Below are 19,739 nucleotides of genomic sequence, written 5' to 3'. Positions count from 1 at the left end.
ATGAGCAAAGTGCAATGCATGGGGCCAACGCTTTCAGCAGCACGCGGGAACGAGACAGTGCCCGAAAGATACGGGTCTAAATGGAATAAGGTAAGGTTTTAGTAAACTTTTCATGGTTAATGTAAGGGCGTGCGCATTTCGCGTAGTCACTTTTGGAGACATTTGTTGATTTTGCTCTGAACTATGGATTTTCTCACAAGTCTTCAAAATATTGGCGATTTTCTCCATCATTTTTTTTTCAAAATAGGGCAGAACACATGAAGATACAACTGGTTTTCAATGTTCAAAATGAATGCTTGCACAGTGGGCAAGGTTTTTCATAACAAATTTGTAATTTTTCCAGGAGATTTGTCTCTTGGAAATCCCTACCGATAGAAAAATCTAATTTGTCATCAGAATCATCATTCTCAGAAGCAGATTTGGATTCTGAGGTCTATTTTTATGCTGTTTCTGACGTCCGCAGCAAAATAAACAACCGTAAAACCTAAGAAAGAAGGGATTTATTTTATTTGAAATATTGACTGAGTTCACCAAATCCTTTTATGTTCGAAGAAAAATCTGTTTTTCAAATTTTTCCGGCTAGCTAGAAAGGTCTTGAAACAGATCTTGTGAGATTTCTTCCAATTTTCGATGCTGATGTCTGGAAAACTGCACAGAATCTTCAAGGAAAATTAATTTTCGTTGTCAAAGTGTCGGTTTTGCCTTTTTCTATGAAATTTTCAGAAAAATTAAAAGTAGCATAATTTTCTCGGGAAATTAGAGCATATTTCCTGTAATTTATGGGAGATTGTTTTCTTAGTTTTTCTGGAGAGAATTCAATGAAAAATGCTCTTGTGAATGTGTACTGATCTGAGTTAAAGAAGGTTTCAACTCCGCTAACAAAATGCAGATATGAAAATCTTACGATTGCATCAAGCTTTTCTATTTTCATTTGAAGTCTTCTTATTTCATGGATTACGCAGAAAATCAGCTAATCACAACTTTTAACAAATTTCGATTTCACAAAGTTTCTAAGTTTGGATCATAATTCAACCAAGCTGTATTCTTTTAATTCTCTGTTTTTATTTGATTTTTCCACTGAAACCATCTCGGAGTAATTCGTTCAGCCACACGTGAAGATATTGTTGTTTTTAGCTGGAAATGTGGAAATTTAAGGTGGATGGTGGAAAAGAGACGAAAAACTTATTCACGGACTTCATGGACTGGAAACAAAGGAAAAAAAATCGAAGTTCATTCATTCGAAAAAAAATCAAACGTTTTCCTAATTTCCCTAACTTGGCTCTTTCTCGATTTTTTTTATATTTTTTAACTCATAACGAATAGTATCTGCGGTACCCGGTACTTCTCTGCCTTTTCCGCTTAATAACGATCAAATTTAAAGAAAAGTCTGCTAAAAAAGACGTGGGAGATTCGTTTGAATTCACCGTAATCCTATCGTATCCATACTGCTCCATAGTTAATAAGGTATTCCTTTTTTCAAGTTAACGTTTCGCACAGTCACGAATCGAGCAGAACAACTAAAAACTTGGTTTTCTGGATAATCCTAAGATTTTTATCCAATATTTTTGAGCGTAACCTTCTTAATCATTGAAAACTCGTTATTTTTAAATGATCCTTATCGTAATTTTGACGTTGTTTTGACTAGTTTATCCCGTCTTAGCTCCATCATCGTCAACCCGCCTGCGTCTGCCCAACACGTCTTCTGACGCTCGCTAATAGCTCGTCGTCTCCGATTTCCTAAGGGGTTTAGCGCGCATCTTTATAGGATCAGGTTTCTGGAACCCACGCTTTTTGCGCCCTATATTTTCTTAGATGTTTACTCATGGAGATCTTACAGTTGAAAAAACTAGCAGAGCAGCATTGCGAAAAATGCGCATTGAGGCTATATCAAAGACAAAAGACCGAATTAGGGTGATCAGAGCAGATCACACCGATTTTTGGGATCACTTTAACAATTATGACTCCTGATGAGCATGGATTGCAAGAAATGAATAAATAAGAAAAGAACGACGACGGCTACGAGGGGAATCCGTCGATAAGTTGGAACCTCTTCTCTTAAAGACTCTCATTGGGGAGCGAAATCAACTGAAATAGTGGTTGAACAGAGGGGGAAAAGTAAGTTACGAGACATCGACAGAAGTGCAGGAAAAGAGGAGAAGAGCTGTTTCCAGTTAGGCCAAATAGCCATAAATAAACTTGGATGAAAGCCTACCGTGTCCCGGTCTCGTTAGCAAACCAATTTAATCCTTTTGTGCATTCATTCTAAAATTTCCTGATGTTTCATTTTCGTTGTCGCTATAGCGACTGTTCGATTGCGCAGCTAACTTCCTAAAACCCTTTAGTTCTCAACTCTGGAATGTCTATTTTTGGCCATAACATGGACCGAGATCGTATGAAAATCTAGTTCTTGTGCTCATCATTGAGTGCACATTCGATGCACATTTTCCACCACAACTCACTTTTCTTTCATTGTTTCACAAACCTGGTTTTTATCTGAGATAAAACGAAATTTGCTCGTAAGAGAATTGAAAATGACCATAAAAAAACTCCGTGGCCATTTGATCACCTACATGTTTGACTTAAACGAGTGGCGGATCCTGCAGTATGACGCGGTCATTCGCATTTTTGCCGAGGTGTGCTGTTTCCGAGAAAGTCTGACGCATCCTGGTGAGGGCTACCATACAACCCACCCATCCGTCCGTCGATATTCCGTAATCTACGAAATGTTACGTCTTCATGGAACTGCCTATCAACGTCATGTATCCTCAGATCTTCTTTTAGCGGCAGGACAGGGGCTCCCAGAGAAGAACCGTACCGGGAGTTGAGCGTAGGTCTACAAGAGGTTCTCAAGCATGACACGATCACGCTTCGAGAAAGCGATCGATTCCGGCGGTCCTGAGCAGAGCTGCAGTGGGTGCTGGGCGGCAAGATCTTTGTTCCCGTTTCCCATATTTCCAGAAATTTCTCATACAAACTGGGTCTTTTTCGGCTTGAATCCAAGCGCATTCCTAAGAAGTGTGATCCAAGTACGTGTGACCATTGCTAATTCTGGAAGTGGAGCCTGGAATCTCCCCAATTTCACTTTCATTTCCATTTTTTCACTTCCTGTATTTAATCATGGTCCTAACCCATTTCTTGATTTTTAGTGACTCAATCAGTGCTTCTCTGCATCCTTTTTATCCAAGTTTCTGAAAGCAGCATATCACGAAATTGACGTTGTACGGTAAGTCCAGGAAAAGTGGAAGTCCCGGTTGTGATTAACGGAAACCAGCGTCGCTCTGCTCAACTTCTCCCAGCCGTCGCAAAAAAGGGCGTGGATGACAGCGCTGTTTCCTACGAAGTCAATTGTAACGCGCTACCCTTGTGCACGCACCGCCTCCACAAGCGAGCGGTCGAAGATTAATGAGGTCTCCTCAGCAGACGTTCAGGCAGAACTTCGAGTGAATAGGCTGTTGAGGAGCGTGTACAAGGGTGGCACGTTCTAACGTGCCTCGTTGGGGCAAACGCCGTTCCCACGTCGTTTTAAAGGGACAGTCAGAAAGGATCTAGTGGAATGACGCTGGTTTCCGTAACCTACAACCCAAACTCTACGTTTTCTCTGGGGTTTCCGTGCCACGTCAATTTCGTGAAGCGCTGTCCTTAAAATCTACTGGATAGTGCTCCTTTTCTCTTTTGAGAGTTTTAGTTTCTACTACCGTAATGTCTTTCGATCATTTTGGCCTCATTCAACCCTCTTCTGCGATCTTTTCCTCATATCCCTTTCTGCATGTACTTCTGTTTTGTTTTGCTCTCGAATCTAGTAGGTTCCTTGATGGAACAAAAGCTTATGCTAATCAAATCCTTTTGAAGCTGGAACTAAACAATGCATATCCACATCTAAAATCACATCCTTTTGAAAATTAACTTTATTTTTGCGTAAAAACAGCTGTAAAAACAGCCAAAGATTACGGCAAAACTTTATTCTCAAATAAAACACAAAAATATATACTTTTATTCATGCTGAAAACTTTAAATAGACAAAAGGGTAAAGAAAATCAGGAATGGCAGCTGGACACGAAACGCCAATTTTCAGTTATGTAAGTAACAGAGTCGGGGATTACAACAATTACATCAATTGTGGTCCCACAATGATTTTTTAATCACAGAAAGTTGAAAACCGCAGCAAACAGAGCAACACACCATAGGCCTACCTTAGCAGAAAATTCTAACGTAAATTTATAATTAGGATAGCGGTCATATTTTATTCATCGGGCCGCAACATTCGCAGCATTCTTTTGTCTTGAAAAACTTCTTAAAAAGGTGTTCTTCCACTTCGTTTTTGATCTCCTCTTATCTAAAATATCTTCTTTCTTACGCATTTGCTTACGTATCAGCGGTTGAAGCCAGATTATCGCTGATTGCGAATATTCATATTTTTATTTACATTGAAAGTAAGTCCATGTTTTGTGACGTCGTGGCAGACATGAAGAGCTAAGAGGAGACCTCCAGTCAGCCTGAAAGAGAAATTCGATACAAAGCAAAAAAGAGGGGAGCGAAAAGCGAAAAAAAGGGGAGCGAAAAGCGAAAAAAAGGGGAGCGAAAAGCGAAAAAGAGGGGAGCGAAAAGCGAAAAAGAGGGGAGCGGAAACTTTCAGAAAACGCTGCTCTTTTACCTGATGTAAATATTAGCTGGATTCGGTCGTTCATGGAATTAATTATCCGCGTGAACTTAAAGAAACCCGCCAACGTCGGCTTGATAAATAGAAAGGGCCTTTTTATAAGAATGCACCTAGATACGGATTTATGTGCGTCATTGTCTTAAGAATTTCTACAGAAGACGGATTCCATGGATGTTCTTGTGGTGGTCGGAAAAAAGTGTTTCTTCTACCCGAACGAGATTATTAAGTATTCTGATGTGTTAAGATCACATTTTTTTGTGTGACGAAATATTTCTAAAATTCCATATAAAAGGATGAATTTCAAACGCAGATATGGCTGCAGCACAGATTTTTTTGTTTTTGATTTGGGGAAAGTAACTTTGTTAGAAACAGGGCTACCCAAGTTTACAGTTCATGCCAAAATTTTTGTTCCCCCTGCCTCCGCACTGCAACCAGAACAGGTGATCGCTACTGATCGGAATGCATGATCAGGCGAGTTTGCACTGCGTTGACCACACCCGCCAATCGATAAAGCGATGCGATGGGTGTAGGAGAGCGCCAGGACACACTCGCGTTGCGACCGTCGCGTAGTGTGTCAGTAGGCAAAATCTTGGCGGAGAGCGCGTAATTACGCTCAAGTTGGTTGAACGGTTGAACAGTAGCTTCCTACACGTTCTGAATGTTTGACTGGCCAACAAATAATTTCGAATTTTTCTTTTTTTTTTGGGAAGTTTCTAGAACGTCATGCACCATTCAGAAGATCTGCAAGCAATTTCTTTTTCGTTCCGGTCCTTTTTAACCTCTTATTCTATTTCTGTAAGAATTTTCACAGCGGGCGCTCTTCTCCAATTGTGGTGAAATCATACTTTTCGTTCATTTCAGAACGGTTACGTGTGCAATCCGAGAAGAACGGCGTTCTCCAACAGTCTGATCATCACAAGGAGAGTCGATAAGCCTCTGTTGACATCGCTAATGCTGAATCAAGGTTCTCTATCCATATATTTCTATGTACGTAGATTACTCTGTGGAGGCTGAAGTGTGATCGTCGAAACCTTCAGACGAAAACATCAAGTGCAACGCGTTGGAATAACACTTGGTGATAACCTGACCAGAATAACCAAAGTTTCCTGAGCAGAATCTCCAGTGACACAGGAAACTCTCTGATTTCCAACAAACCATAATCAAATTAATAATGGTAAAATAGGCATCATCGAGTTTTTGCATTAGCGTAGGCAGCAATGTCTTTCTTTGTTTCACGACTCTACGCCAATACGCCTTTCTTTCTCTTTCCATAAGTCCTCATTAGGACATTTCCCATCATGTTCTACAGATCACCGTCAAGATGAGGATAATTGCCACCCTCGATCACTAGGTAGGAGGAAAAACGCTTGGAAAAATCGAACTGAAGACATCAACAGTAGATTCGCTCGTAGTTCGGAATAGTAGGAAAACGAATTTTTCACTTCTTCTAGAAGAAAATAAAGATTTGAAAATATAAAGTAATCAAAAAAAGTTATGGGAATTCTAGGAGAAATTGTAACGGTATTTCTAGAGATTAGTAGAAAATTTTGTGTACTGGAATGGAAAACAGTTTATTTGCATTGAAAAGTTTCCAGTAGAAACCGCACTTGAACGTTGTCCGTTGCTCCTCCATCGTGCAGCACTAACAGCATTGAACGTTGGAATGATACTACTTTCCGGAGTCGTATGGTTCGTTGCCGTAAAAACGCTTTTCGTAAAGCGAAGTAGCATCATGGAGGTGAGTGCGCATCTTCCCTATTCTTTCTTTTTTTTTTGATTTTTTATTTTTTTCTCCTTTATTTTATCTTATTTCTAACATTGTCCATGCATCCTGAACGCTTTTTCTGTTTCTTCTTTCTCTCCCTACAAAGAACTGCAAGAGCCACAATACTATGCATGAACATTGAAAACCCGACGGTGAGTGATGGTGCGGCACCGTCGGCCACCGTCGCTTGCTCAAAAGTTGTCATAAAATGAAAACTTCAAGACAACTCATATATCGTTGGACTCTTTGAGATCTGTACAAAAACCGACATATCGTCGAGAAAGGAACAAAATGGCTACAAATATGCACCAAAAAGCAGTAATTGGAGCCCAACATCCTAAGGTTATAGTTGAAAAAGTGTTCAGGGACTCAATCTTTGACATTTGGTCAGAACAGCAAGAAATTGTTGTAGGCAAGTACTTGAAAGTGTTGAGTTGTTATTTGTAGGCATTTGTGCGATTTTAATTGTTGTAGCGGTTCGTCCTTACTTTGAACGTTTCTTGCAGGGAAAGAAGTTGTCAAAACATTCTATAAAATCACGGTTGAGCACAACTATGCCTCAATTTTGTGAGCTTTGTATTGCAAATGGACCGACGAACTCCGTTCGTACACTAGAGTAGCACAAAGTTTGAAAATCCCACTTTTCGACTTTTTCCTTTCATTTCACCTCTACCTTGCACCTCCATTAATCTCCAGAACAGAGCTCAAATTGAAGAACCTAAGCAGAACTCTTAAAGCACATAATGTACTTTAGCTTATATAAAGCTGTTCTCCTCTAAACAGATTTTCTCGCTCTATTGTAACACCTTCTTCTCATAACATTCCTTAGAAAGGAAGATTATGATATATTACTATTAAATTTTATGCAACTATTTCAATACTATGCCCCTTGATTTACAAAAAATCTAGTTCGCCACAGCATAGCTCGTTTTTTTTCCGCGAAGTATTTGTAGTGAGTCAATTTTTAAACTACAACAACAGTAAATGATCTAAAAGAGAGAATCGGTGGCCATCGTTGGAATTGCATATACAACGCAAAAGACAAGGCAGTTTAAATCTCATCACATTGCCTGACAACTGAACCGCAGCGGTCAAATGAAATAATAACATTCGTCAATTCATCTTTATTAGAACTCGATTAATCTAAGTTTTTGATTTGCTTTTGTAATATTTGCAAAAGATCAATTCAGCAGTTTTTCCAAGCAAAAATGTGTCCTCATAAATGATGCCTCACCAACATTGTAGTCGCCAATGGTGCAATAGGCCAGCCTCGGTTGAGGTGCGGAAATAGCCGAACTCTGACAGAAATAAATCTCGAATAGCTTTCAAAACGATATCATTCAAGTCGAAATGCTGTGGCGAACTTGATTTTTTGTAAACCAAGGAGCATAGTATTGAAATAGTTGCATAAAATTTAATAGTAAGCTTCATAATCTTCCTTTCTAAGGAATGTTATGAGAAGAAGGTGTTACAATAGAGCGAGAAAATCTGTTTAGAGGAAAACAGCTTTATAAGCTAAAGTACATTATGTGCTTTAAGAGTTCTGCTTAGGTTCTTCAATTTGAGCTCTGTTCTGGAGATTAACGGAGGTGCAAGGTAGAGGTGAAATGAAAGGAAGGAAAAAGTCGAAAAGTGGGATTTTCAAACTTTGTGCTACTCTAGTGTACGAACGGAGTTCGTCGGTCCATTTGCAATACAAAGCTCACAAAATTGAGGCATAGTTGTGCTCAACCGTGATTTTATAGAATGTTTTGACAACTTCACTCACCGTCGGGTTTTCAATGTTCATGCATAGTTTGTATACTCTAGGCGATTTTATTGCGTGACTGCACTTGTTGCTGTACCATTTGTGAAACGGGACGTTCAAATCAAACATTTTTGTGAAAAGCTGAATCCAATACGGTAGTCCCGACCAGTTACGCCATTCCACACATATTACGATTGGTTCCAAGTCTAAGTGCTCCTATATTTTGATGGTAAGGAAAGTTGCACAGTTAGGAAAGCTCTTTAATAATGATCTCGCTTCCTAGTCTTCCTCGATCGATTCCTAGTCTCTTTTTGTTTTAATATCCAAATCTGAAGAGCACTTAATCGAAAGACCACCTGCAATTTTACTCTTGAGTTTTCCTAACTATCGAATTGCGAAAAAAAAAATATAAGTTGTCTAATTGTTCTTGTTCTCCTTGGACTTTTGAGCTCGAGGCCACTGAAGTCCACACGGAATGATCTTGCGCTTTGGCTTATGGGAATCACCCTCCGGCTTCACCTTCAATTCAGAATCGTTTGAGGTTTTATTAACGTGTGTTGGGTTATACAACGACTTACCGATCAATCAACCCATTGTATTTCTCCTCCCAGACAAGCCTGATACCAGTTTATGGAGAGATGGAAGGCCTGGTTGGGTCTTGCGCGCTTTCAAAACTATCGGCCGTGCAGTCGCAGCGGAACCTCTTACCGACAGCGCTACAGCCGTCGAAAATAGTATGAACAAAATAAAATAGTAGAAATAGAAAAGGATGAAGTAAATTAAGTGCTATCTCACTGTTTTTACTCTTCCTTTTTGCGTGAGTTTAATTATTTGTTGTTTTTTTTAGATGATCAAGAACATCTTTATGCCAACAAAAAAAGAAACTCGTCCGCGAATTGAAATCATACATGTCGGTAGCTGTTTTAACGATAACATTACACAGTTCTCGAGAAAAAATACAAACGTTGTTATTTCAGCCAATAGACTCGTTCTCTTCACCACCATCGATTACGAATGAATCTACATCAACATCAATTAGGCTAAAATTCACGAAATTCTCTACTCGAGGAAGAAGAAGCGGCAGGTAACAATAAGGTTTGGTTTCTTTACGAAATGTTAGTTTTAGAGGTGTAGAATGCTAGTATGAGCGGTACTTGGTGACGCGCCACCTCTGCACGTGCCCTGCGTCCCCAGCAGCCTACTCATTCGTTTTGCTTGGATAGATTGCACTGGAATAGAAGCATCGCCAATTTTCGCCCACTCGCTCGCAGAAGTAGAGCGGTGGCGCGTTATAAGGTGCTTCGTAGTTAAATTCCATGTCGTTTTTCAGGACGGGACGCAGAGCGGAGTGGAGCTCTCACCCGTGATCTGCACTGGTAACTCCATTTTTTCGTGAAGAGATCTCTGCACCGTAAATTTCGTGATATCCTGCCGTTAAGACGGCTGACTCTGCGGGTCGGGATGCCATCTCTATAACCCTCATCCCTGTCTGGTCGGTGTGAGGAATCGTTCGAACGGTCCTCCTAGTCGGTCTCGATAATACTATTAGACAGAGGAAAAGATAATACATAAAATTCAGTAGCAGTCGTTAAAATTTCACTTAACGAGGGCGTTCTAAAAAAAAGGTGTTTCCTTCTCGCCAAAACCAGTTAATAATGCCAACAACAACAATAATTAAATAAAATAATAGTGGATGTTGATAAAATATTTCACATAATAATAAAAGAAATATCATTTAAAAATATGATCCATCAAATATCTAAAATTTGATGAATACAGTGTTTTAAAACGGGAAATTAAAACTTATGTCCGAATAAACAGTCTAGGTGAACCCAGGTACTTCTGGATCATTTACGGAGGTAGGTAGGATGAATATTTTTATCGAATCTTTGGAATTGCCTTACTTTCAAAGCAGAATTTGTGAATTTCTGAGCGTTTTTGTTCAGGATCCTCATTGAAGCGCTTCGATCAAACTCGCCTCCATCGTCGGCTACTAGCGAACACCTCAGCGTAAACGAATTGCATAGCAGTCAAAGTTCAGAGTTTGTTCCTCTCGATTTTTTTTTGCCCAGCAAAATTGGAAAATACTGAAGAATTTTTCTGTATGAACTGATTTGTTACGATCTTCCGTTTTAGTAATCAGTCGCCTTATTTCCAATTCTTTCTTTCCTGTAGAATAAAACAAAGTCAAATATCTCCTTTTTAGGTCATGCTTTGTTTCCCCTTCTCTTATGGATTCGCTACCGGATCCTCCACATCTATCCGTAGAAAGACTTCCTCAGCTGGAGAGAATATTCAGAACAGAAGGGGTACGTAATGCAGTTTCGATAACAACCAGAAAACTGCTTCTTTTTGTGGGTTTTTGTTCATAGCCATCTTTCATATTTCCTTCGAAATTACAGAATTCCACTGGGAACACCTCTGCTTCCTTGCCACACTGCCTCTCTTCCGCACCGTCGTCGTGTCTCGCTTCCGACGGGATCTCGTCGAAAGAATATCTAAACCTTCAACCGATCCCTAAAACTCGCCCCTCAAAATCGTATCCACGTAGCGACTACATTTTTCGAAATGGTTTGTCGTTTTGTTTTCTTCTCATCGGACAGTGAGTTTTGAAAAGTGTTTCATTCGATCAGTCAATTGAGTTTTATCGATTTTATACTGGTCCTATTTAGAATCTACTGCTTTAAGTCAGAACACAAACACTGAAAGCACAAGTTTCATCGAACAGTTGGATGTGCGAACACTTCTGACGACGGAATCATCGCTCTGTCAGCACCTTCCTTCGATTCCTTCAAGATATCCACGTCCACGTGATTCCGCCTCTTGCACTCACACGATTTTGATAGACGAAGGATGCTCGTCCAGCAGAATACAGGATTAGGAACGTAATTAACCCGAACTATCAAATTTAAAAGTTAGTAAAGTTAAAGGACTCAATCATCAGTTTATGTTGGCAAACAGCCAAAACTGAGCTAAATCAATCAATGCCATCACATACTTTCGAACACATTGACAGTAATGTGAGTCACGGGTGACCCACCATTTTGAGGTTACGTGGGACCATAATGAGTCATACGTTACATTATTAAAATACATTTATTTACTTTTTTTGGTGTTTTTTTTTAGTTTAGTGGCCTTCTTAGGCCCCCTTAAAACAAAAAAACCATGAAAAAATGAGCACATAAAAAACGTGATTAAAGTATTTAATTGATTGATTTACTGACAAACCAGTTATTGATTTTTGAAGGCACCAAATGTATCAACCAATAACGCATATGACATGTGCTACAACGAGTATCCTTTTGTCTCGAACGATTTGCTAAGAATCCTTCGTTATGTCTATCTAACCCGCATACTCCCTTGCAATGCGCTGCTGAGGTCGCGCCGCGTGCCGAACGCGCGTCGCTGCTACTCAGCGCAACACGAGTGCATGAAACTGTAGAATACGTTCTCTAGATTCCCTTTAGTCAAACTAAAGTGAAGTTTTTCTAGAATGATATTGATTACTGGTGAATTTTGTGCACAATATTGTGATTTTTAGCGCATGACGATTTTTTTTACTTTATTGTAAGATACAGAAACAACTCGGAAGTGACATTTATCAGAACGTTATAGAAGACCCATATGTACATACACGGTGGATAAAGGATGCCGAACAGAGACCACAGGCTACACAGAAGATCAGTGAATCTCTTGTTTTGGCACTTGGTTTCGCCTCGATACTCGGACAACTGACATGGATCATTTGGAACAGAATATTATAAACACTAAAGTACCACAATAGATCACAACGAAATCGAAGTAAAAAAAGCTACCTGATTCTCGTTTTTTGTTTACACCACTATCGACGAAATCAAAGACACATATTAAAGGGATATGTTACAGTAAGGATGATGTTACCTTTATGTACTCAACTTCTGTGCATCCTACGTACCATAGGATACAGTAGATGCTGGCTATATATCGGTATTGGAAAGAATCATTTTGGGCGAATATTTGAATGATTTTCAGACTAAGAATTCAAGGAATTGAGCATTCAAATTACTCAAAAATTAAGTGCCGAGAGTAGTTGACGAAGTCAACTAATCGAATATTCTGAAAACATTCAATATTTCCCCGAATGCTACGAATACGGAATATTTGAAAACAGACATTCGAATACCGGTGAATAACACTGACCCGTGTGCTGAAGGTCTATGTTCAGTTGAGGTAACGGAATTTCATTAGACTGGATTCTGAACACCTTTACTTTGGAATGTTTCCAAATATCAACTTTCTTTTTGGAAGAAAATCGATGGTAGATTGAGAGAAAAATCAATCGTGAACCGGGTAAGGGACCGGTGTGAGGCACCTGTTCATAAGGCTATGCGAATAATATAGCTCGCGATTATTTCGCTAGTTTCTATCGGGATAAGGCTCGCCGCACGGCTTTGATGTGGAGGAACATCCGAACATACACGTACATTTCCATGGCTAACACGAGCGCGGTGACGACGAGGATTACTCTGGAGAGATGTTCAGTATAATAAGTAAACAGCAGCAAATAATAGTGATAATAATATTAATAGTAATAATAACAGTACGCTGCAACATAGGAGCACGAACATCACAAAAGTATTTAGTTAGCTCCACGATAGCAAACGATTTTATCGATTCTTGCTCGAAACGTGTTCCCTTCGAAATACAAACATTCAAATACACAAAGAATAAATTCCTGTCTTCAAGGTTCATGTCACTGTGCTCAATCGTTGTGATCCACTTCAACCCCCTTCTACAACACCTATTGCTCAGAAAAGGTTAGTGAATGTAGGAGTTCTCGTTGCTTTTGACAAATCATAGCGGATTTATTTCTGTGCTCGTTACGAACCATCGGAATAATTCACCTGAAAATAACGAGGTCGGCTACATTGCTGCCGCCTTCAGCTTTCGATAGTGCAGCACTGAATTCATCGCCGCTTGTCACAATTGTTGCAATTAATGTCCCTGAATGAAAAATTTATTTATATTTAAATTTATTTATGAAGTCCAATATTTGGTTTTGTGCCGCATACTCAAAAAATGAAGGAAATGATCTTGGTATGCTTCACGGAACGTTCCACGGCGGCAATCCTTGAAGGTTGTAGATTGCAAGGCCTGGGACGGCATGGATGGCGCCGTTTTTTTTTTACGCCGATCTCAGCTGTAATGTGTCACCCTTGTGCACACGTCGCATCCAAGTGCGAGCGGTCGAAGATCAACGATGTCTTCTCACCAACCTACTCAGGTAAAACCAATGAATTTGAACGAATAGGCCGGTAAGGGGGCCGGAACGTGTACATAGAGAAATGTTCTAACGTTCGTCGTAATAACCAAATTGGTTCCCACAACGTTTTTTTCAACGATCAGGGGGGATGAGCAGAATCACCTCGGTTCCCGCAGTCCACAACCCCATCTCTTGCTTTTCCTGTGAGCTCCCTCTCCACGTCGGATGTGCTGCCTTAATCACGCCCTCTCATTTCTCTCTTCATGAATCGATCAAAAATGATCCAACGCTCCAAACTGGTTCTATTATAAGATTACTGGCAATGAGGTATTTTTTTTTGTCAGTAGAGCACTCTGCGATTACCTGATTCAAATAAAAATAAATAAATCAATAAAAATTTGATTTTACCACCATATAGTTTCACATTATTTTTGCAATGTGTTCTCGAATGTTCTATATTAGTCACTGGTCGTCGTGTAATATAATGCGATAGAATTAATGTGATGTCGCCTCGCTAGGCACGTTTTTGCCTTCACAACAACATCTCACTCAAACGTCATGACTCATTCTGCTTCAACAATTACTCATCGTTGTCCTCGGCGGCCTCTGAAACCAATTGGGAAGCAGCAAAAAAGCATGGATCACTCACCGACAACTGCAAACAGTAAGAAGCATGAGAGCGTGGTGAACGGAAGCAGCAAGCGATGCCTGTTAGCGAACAGTCCCCATGTGAAAAGAATTGCGAACAACAGAATTATGACCAGAGCAACAGATAGTATCACTAAACAAACCAGGTTTTTCCATCCTGTATCCAGGTCTTTTTTCCTGTATTACTCAGAAAACGTCTTTAGAAAATAACCTTTTATTGTACTTCCTTCTTAGTTATCCATTCTACTTTTCCGCTTTTTAAAAAGCGAACCAGGGATCGAGAGCATATTACCGCAACACCTACAAGATAAGGAGTCCAGTCAACCCTTAACTGCGACAGACGCCCTGCTCCAGCATTATCGATCGATGTGCGTGACGGTCACGAAGGGACAAAAATTTTGGTGAGAACTGAATGCGGACGCAGAAAACTGGAAAGAAATCTCAGATTCAAATTCTGAATCAAAGTCGAACGCGCTGGCGCATCCCCTGCATATAGTCGGGTCAAAATTAGCGATGTGAAGCTCGGTGCAGTTACGCAAGCGCTCACGGTCCGAGCTGCGCAGTGGAGCAGCGGTTCGGAACGAGTTGGGATCATAGCGAACTGCAGCGATAATTAGAAATAGCGAGGGGATTCTCTCGACACTAACCGCGACGCCACAGCGCAGCCGCTTACGCAACCGCACCGAGCTTCATGTCGCTTTGGCCCGACTCCATCCCAAACACTCTTGAGCAGAGTGTAACTGCGTCACATATCAAATTTTCAAAAATATTATCAAGCTTTCAAATGAGCATAAGCTCAGAGGTGATTGAATAATTGAGAAAAAGGAGAAAAAGAACATGAAGAGTTTTGCGCAAACCGTCTTGTCAAGAAAGAAAGCGGACCGATAATTAGCACACCGGGCGATTCTTTAGTATTTCCTGTGATTACTTCGCGTATGCGGGACATTTTTTTATGCGTTCTGCTTAAAGGCATCACCCCACGAATCTGAGGTGGTGCAGATCTCAGATGGACTATTCGTATACGGGATGGGAGACTACGGAGAGGGGGGTGATTCCGTTCATTTCTTCCTAAATGCTATAAAAAACGGCCCGGAAGATGCGGCGCCGCACAGGACTGGCGCGCTCCAGACGAACTCCTTGTAGAAAATAGTGCGCCAAAACGCCTGAAGCCGTGTCTCCCGTGCCGTTTTTTACGGAAATTAGCAAGAAATGGACGGAATCACCCCCTCTCCGTAGTCTCCCATCCCGTTTACGAATACTCCACCTGAAATCTGCACCACCTCAGATTCGTGGGGTGATGCCTTTAATGGTACCGCTATGTTCTAAGCACGCCCGCATTCGCAGAATCAAAAGAAAAAAAAAAAGAAAATGAACTCGAATCCCATCCTCCATGGACATTTCAAGTACACAAACAGCAATTAGAGGAACAACATGATCATTTTGAAAATATTACTTCAAATCAGTCAGTTTTATAATGGAGCAAAAGCGGCTTCATTTCTGCAACGCCAACTCGTTGCGAGTAGAGAAGGCGTCGATTAACTCCTCGAATTTGTTGTGATATTCCCTTAGGATTCATTGAGATCCATGAAAGTTAAGGAGCTAACGAACTGTAGTCGGATTCTCACCTATTACTGGTTGTTTATTTAATTCGCTGGTCGCTGTAATCAGATGAATGAGGCAATAAACATATATCGCTATCGAGAGAAGACTCGTAGAGGCTGCACCAAATACGGCCGCTGAAAGAAGCAGAACATGGGTGCTCGTGGAAAATACAGCCATGATTTCCCTAAATCTTTTCGCTATCGAGAGAAGTCCCCACCTGCTTTGATCGGTATGACCAGACACATTTTCGGCATCGGTGGTTTTATTCGTCGGCAACGACTCGAGTCGTCGGTGGAAAGTGCGGCAGTTGAGAGCACAATCATTTGCGGTGGTTCTGAAACGAAGAACATCGGCAAATTTACGACTGGTCTGCTGCACGGATCGCGTAATGCTCAGATCCATGCTCATCCTCAAGGTTTAGGCTGAAACCTCTCCAGAATGCATTTTTTTAGATTATAAATACTATGAATACATAATCACAAAAATAGTAGTAGTAATAATAATAGTAGTAATAATAGGATATTGCAGAAGAGGAGCGGTGGTCACAAGAATTTTGAATCAGGTCTACTGGAAGAACCAGTTTACTCGTTTGCCTTTTTTTGGTCTGTTTGTCTAGACAGTAACAAAGTAAACATTAAGGTACATAGTAATGCAGTGACTTACAGCAACGAGCAAAGGGCTCTGCGGAATGGGAAAGCAAATCTTTTACTTTTTTACAGGACTCCTTGGGTGGAGTTTCTTCTTTGTCCTTGGTGTGGCTGAGGTTGTTCTTCGATTTGCACCTGCTTCTGCGGCCTACACCTGTTTCTGATGATTTCTTGAGAAATAAACTGGTCTTTGAAAAAGTACACCACCGCTTTTCCCGGTATTTCTTCGATTCCTATTAAAAACTTCCGCGTGGCTTGGATTGATGAGATGTGACGTCACATCAAACTATCAGAGTACACCACTGTCATTACTCAGATGTCTCATTCTATTCCTTCGATGTAGGACGCACTGTCCCACGCGACCCGATGTCCCATCCATCCCTTCTCAAATATCTTATACTATCAAATAGAGGAATTTTGAGCCGGAATTAGCCAGTTGCAGGTTAAAGGCAAAATTTCACTTCATTTTGGATAATTTGAGGCTTTGGAATTCCCTGAACTTCCGCAACATCCTGAATTACCACCAGACCTACTTTAGGTTCGCTTTCTTAGGGTTTGGATTGAACGAAGAATTTCTCTGCAACATCTGTACGCGCACCACCGTCCTTATGTCTGCCATTGTCATCCTGTCGAAGTGATACATGATAGATAGCGATGATCCTTGACAGTGGTCTCGCGTCCGACTTTCATCAGCACCTCTCCTTCCTCTCGGCGACGATATGATCAAAAATAAAAATATTAAGTCGCATCCTATGTTTCCAAGGCGCGTTTTAAGCCTCGCATCTGTTTCTGTGAAAAAAGAACTATCATGTACATTTCGTCCTAGGTCAGTTGAAGAAGGGCAGTCCGAAGAACGCATGCTGCAACTTTTTACATAATATAAAAGAAGTCCAGAGCAGGAAAGAAAGAAAGAGAGAATGTGCGGAGCGAGAAACACAATCCAGAATTACAAAATATTATATAATTAGCATTAGCAGCATTAGTATTCAGCTTAATATAAAACAGAAAGAAATAGACTACGTATAGCATAAATGGCGACGATTCTGAACTGATCTGATTCAAAACGAAAAATGTGACCACAGCGACGCGGATGAATAATTTCAGGAAGTTAGTTTTTTGTTCTCAATATCGGAGGACGACAGTTTACTGGACTGAGTTATGACCGAAAACAGAGTTGCCATTCGAAGACGGTGGTCGTTTGCTTTACGGATGCGCCTGCTGCACGAATAAACCGCTACAGGCTGCTGGTTGAGACCATATGCAAACAATTACGGTCGTTAAGGAGAAGAATTGGAGAGGGGTGGGGTAATCAACGGGGAATTGAAATGTGCCCCTTCCCAATGAGAATTCCAGACCCCACGTACTTCCATAAAACCATCGCGTGGGAAAACTGCTTTTTGCTCCGTGCGCATAACTCCTTCTTGTCATCCTCCTGTTCCTTCTTACTGTATGTGATGAGTGTGCGTAGTGCAGCTGCTGAGAGGTTCCGTTAGAAATACCCTGAAGCAATCGAACGTTTCTTCCCTTCGTGGTCGATGAAATGGTGCCAGATTTATCTGGGAGGGCATGAGCACTGGTTCGCGACACCGGCTCGCCCGCAAATCTGTGCGGAGCTGCACGAGCGGTCGAACACCTCAGACGACAGACACTCGAACGCGTAGGCGCATTCCCACAGGACTTGATTATCGCCGGGGACTTTATCCTTTATTACTTCATTCATGATGGCACGAAAAGAAACTTTTTTGCCCTTCGAAAAAAGCAATTTACAGACACTGGAGATAAGTAAATGTTTACGTTTATTCCCGTTCTTTTTGTTTCTTGAAATTCTGCTACCTCTTTCGCATAAACCATTTATCATTAGCTGTTATTAACTACTTATATTATATTCCAACTTCAAACATTTTCAAAATCGTAACCATAGAATATCTTACTATTTGTTCTAATATAAATAATAGGAAGCTACTGTAATCATCACAAATCCAGCACCACCTCATTTTCTAAAGTTGTACAACATAAATAGTAGCATTGCGTCATACGTAATACAGATCAATAATAATGGTGTGTAATGTAACGTTTGGAATTTATCTCATAGACTTGGCACTGTTCGCTCGATCATCTTCTAGTGTCTACTTACTTGCTAGTTTTTCCAGTATTATATAAAATGCTGCTGATATCGGTTGGAAAGAAAATGCGGAAATCTTAGTTGTTCTTCAGAAAGGAGAAGAAAGGAGAGAAAAAGAGTAGAGCCCAAAGAAATTCCTTGAAACGAGCGGCCTTTCAGCACCAAAATCTCTGGAAACAATTTCACCTCTAAATTTTTGTTCAGTAGTTCAGTAGTTCGGTAATTGAAATGTTTCCAAAGCAGATTTCAGAATCAGAAAAATATTTGTTGTTGGAAATAGGTCATTAGCACCTAAACAGGTTTCAATTGGGATTCAGGAAAATTCGACCAGCTTCCGGCACACGACATGTTTAGATTTTTTGAAAGCGACTAGCATGCAGTTCATCATGTTGTCAGCCACGATGGACGTGCATTTTCTAGGCGATCCCCCGGGTCCCAGGAAATTGCGACAGAACGTACCTTTCTTCGTGTCCTTCGTCGGATGTACTTTCATGTTATCGCAGCAAAGAATCGACTCGGCCATTGATTCGAAAGAAAAACACCGCGGATTGCTCTACAATTAGAGTGCAGAGAACTAGATCAACAGAATATCAAAGAAACGGAATCAACGGGGAACGAAAGGCATCCTTGAACCAGTCGGTGCCTTGTGATATGTACACATTTGATGAATAATCAGATAGGTTTCTCTGGGTCGTGATAGTTAAGGTCGTTATGGGTCCGGAATCCCTCGTTGCAATGGATGCAGAGGCAAGAAAATGCACCATTATGGGATGTTTTCTGAACGATTTGCAGACCGTAAAAAGTTATGAGATGTGATGTGGCGATCTGATTAAACGAATAGAAGCACCAAAAATATGAGAGCAGGAAGAACAGTCGGAATAAAGAGTTGTTTCAGTGACTCCACGTGATCATCATAATCGAATAATGATTTAATAGTAATAATAATAATAATAATAATAATAATAATTGGTAAAAGTAATAATATCTCTATAGAAATAATGATTCTCAAGAACAATTCATGAGTAGTAGAAAAGATTTGCAGAGATCAAATTAATGCTCTAAAATTATTTGAAAAAAACCATCTTCCAATGGTTGAACTGGAGATGGCAGTCTCAGTGTTTCGCTCTGTTTACACATACTTGTTACCCAATTTTTAGAGCAAATTTCATAATTTGAATGGTTTTTTCGTCGTGCAGTAGACTCACAAAGGACAAAGTTTTCGTAAACCTATGCGTATGTTTCTGTTTCCTACCTCGAACAGTTCCAAAAAAAAATCGGCGATTTCGACATCCGCGCGACAGGGAGGAGA

General features: G+C 40.5%; 2 protein-coding genes across 3 annotated transcripts; one reads left to right on the top strand and one right to left on the bottom strand.

Moving 5' to 3' along the window:
- RB195_002313 (uncharacterized protein) lies at nt 1-11,050 on the top strand (the record flags this gene model as incomplete). Of its 2 annotated transcripts, none has more annotated exons than XM_064199504.1 (9): nt 1-90; nt 5,519-5,621; nt 6,253-6,395; nt 9,017-9,079; nt 9,147-9,253; nt 10,116-10,211; nt 10,376-10,478; nt 10,572-10,740; nt 10,842-11,050. In XM_064199504.1, the coding sequence occupies 9 exons, from the start codon at nt 1-3 to the stop codon at nt 11,048-11,050; spliced, it is 1,083 nt and encodes a 360-aa protein (XP_064055385.1). The 2 variants fall into 2 exon arrangements, with proteins under 2 accessions (XP_064055385.1, XP_064055386.1); XM_064199505.1 differs by lacking the exon at nt 1-90 and adding an exon at nt 4,041-4,076.
- A 1,521-nt stretch (nt 11,051-12,571) lies between these two features.
- On the bottom strand, nt 12,572-18,953 carry RB195_002312 (uncharacterized protein; the record flags this gene model as incomplete). The annotated part of the gene is made up of 6 exons (XM_013448773.2): nt 12,572-12,674; nt 13,053-13,152; nt 14,061-14,192; nt 15,685-15,795; nt 15,879-15,995; nt 18,890-18,953. The coding sequence occupies 6 exons, from the start codon at nt 18,951-18,953 to the stop codon at nt 12,572-12,574; spliced, it is 627 nt and encodes a 208-aa protein (XP_013304227.2).
- Nucleotides 18,954-19,739: the final 786 nt, after the last annotated feature.

Source organism: Necator americanus, chromosome IV, assembly GCF_031761385.1.
Source record: "Necator americanus strain Aroian chromosome IV, whole genome shotgun sequence".
In the NCBI taxonomy this organism is placed as follows: domain Eukaryota; kingdom Metazoa; phylum Nematoda; class Chromadorea; order Rhabditida; family Ancylostomatidae; genus Necator; species Necator americanus.
This window is presented reverse-complemented; position numbering and strand designations above follow the sequence as displayed.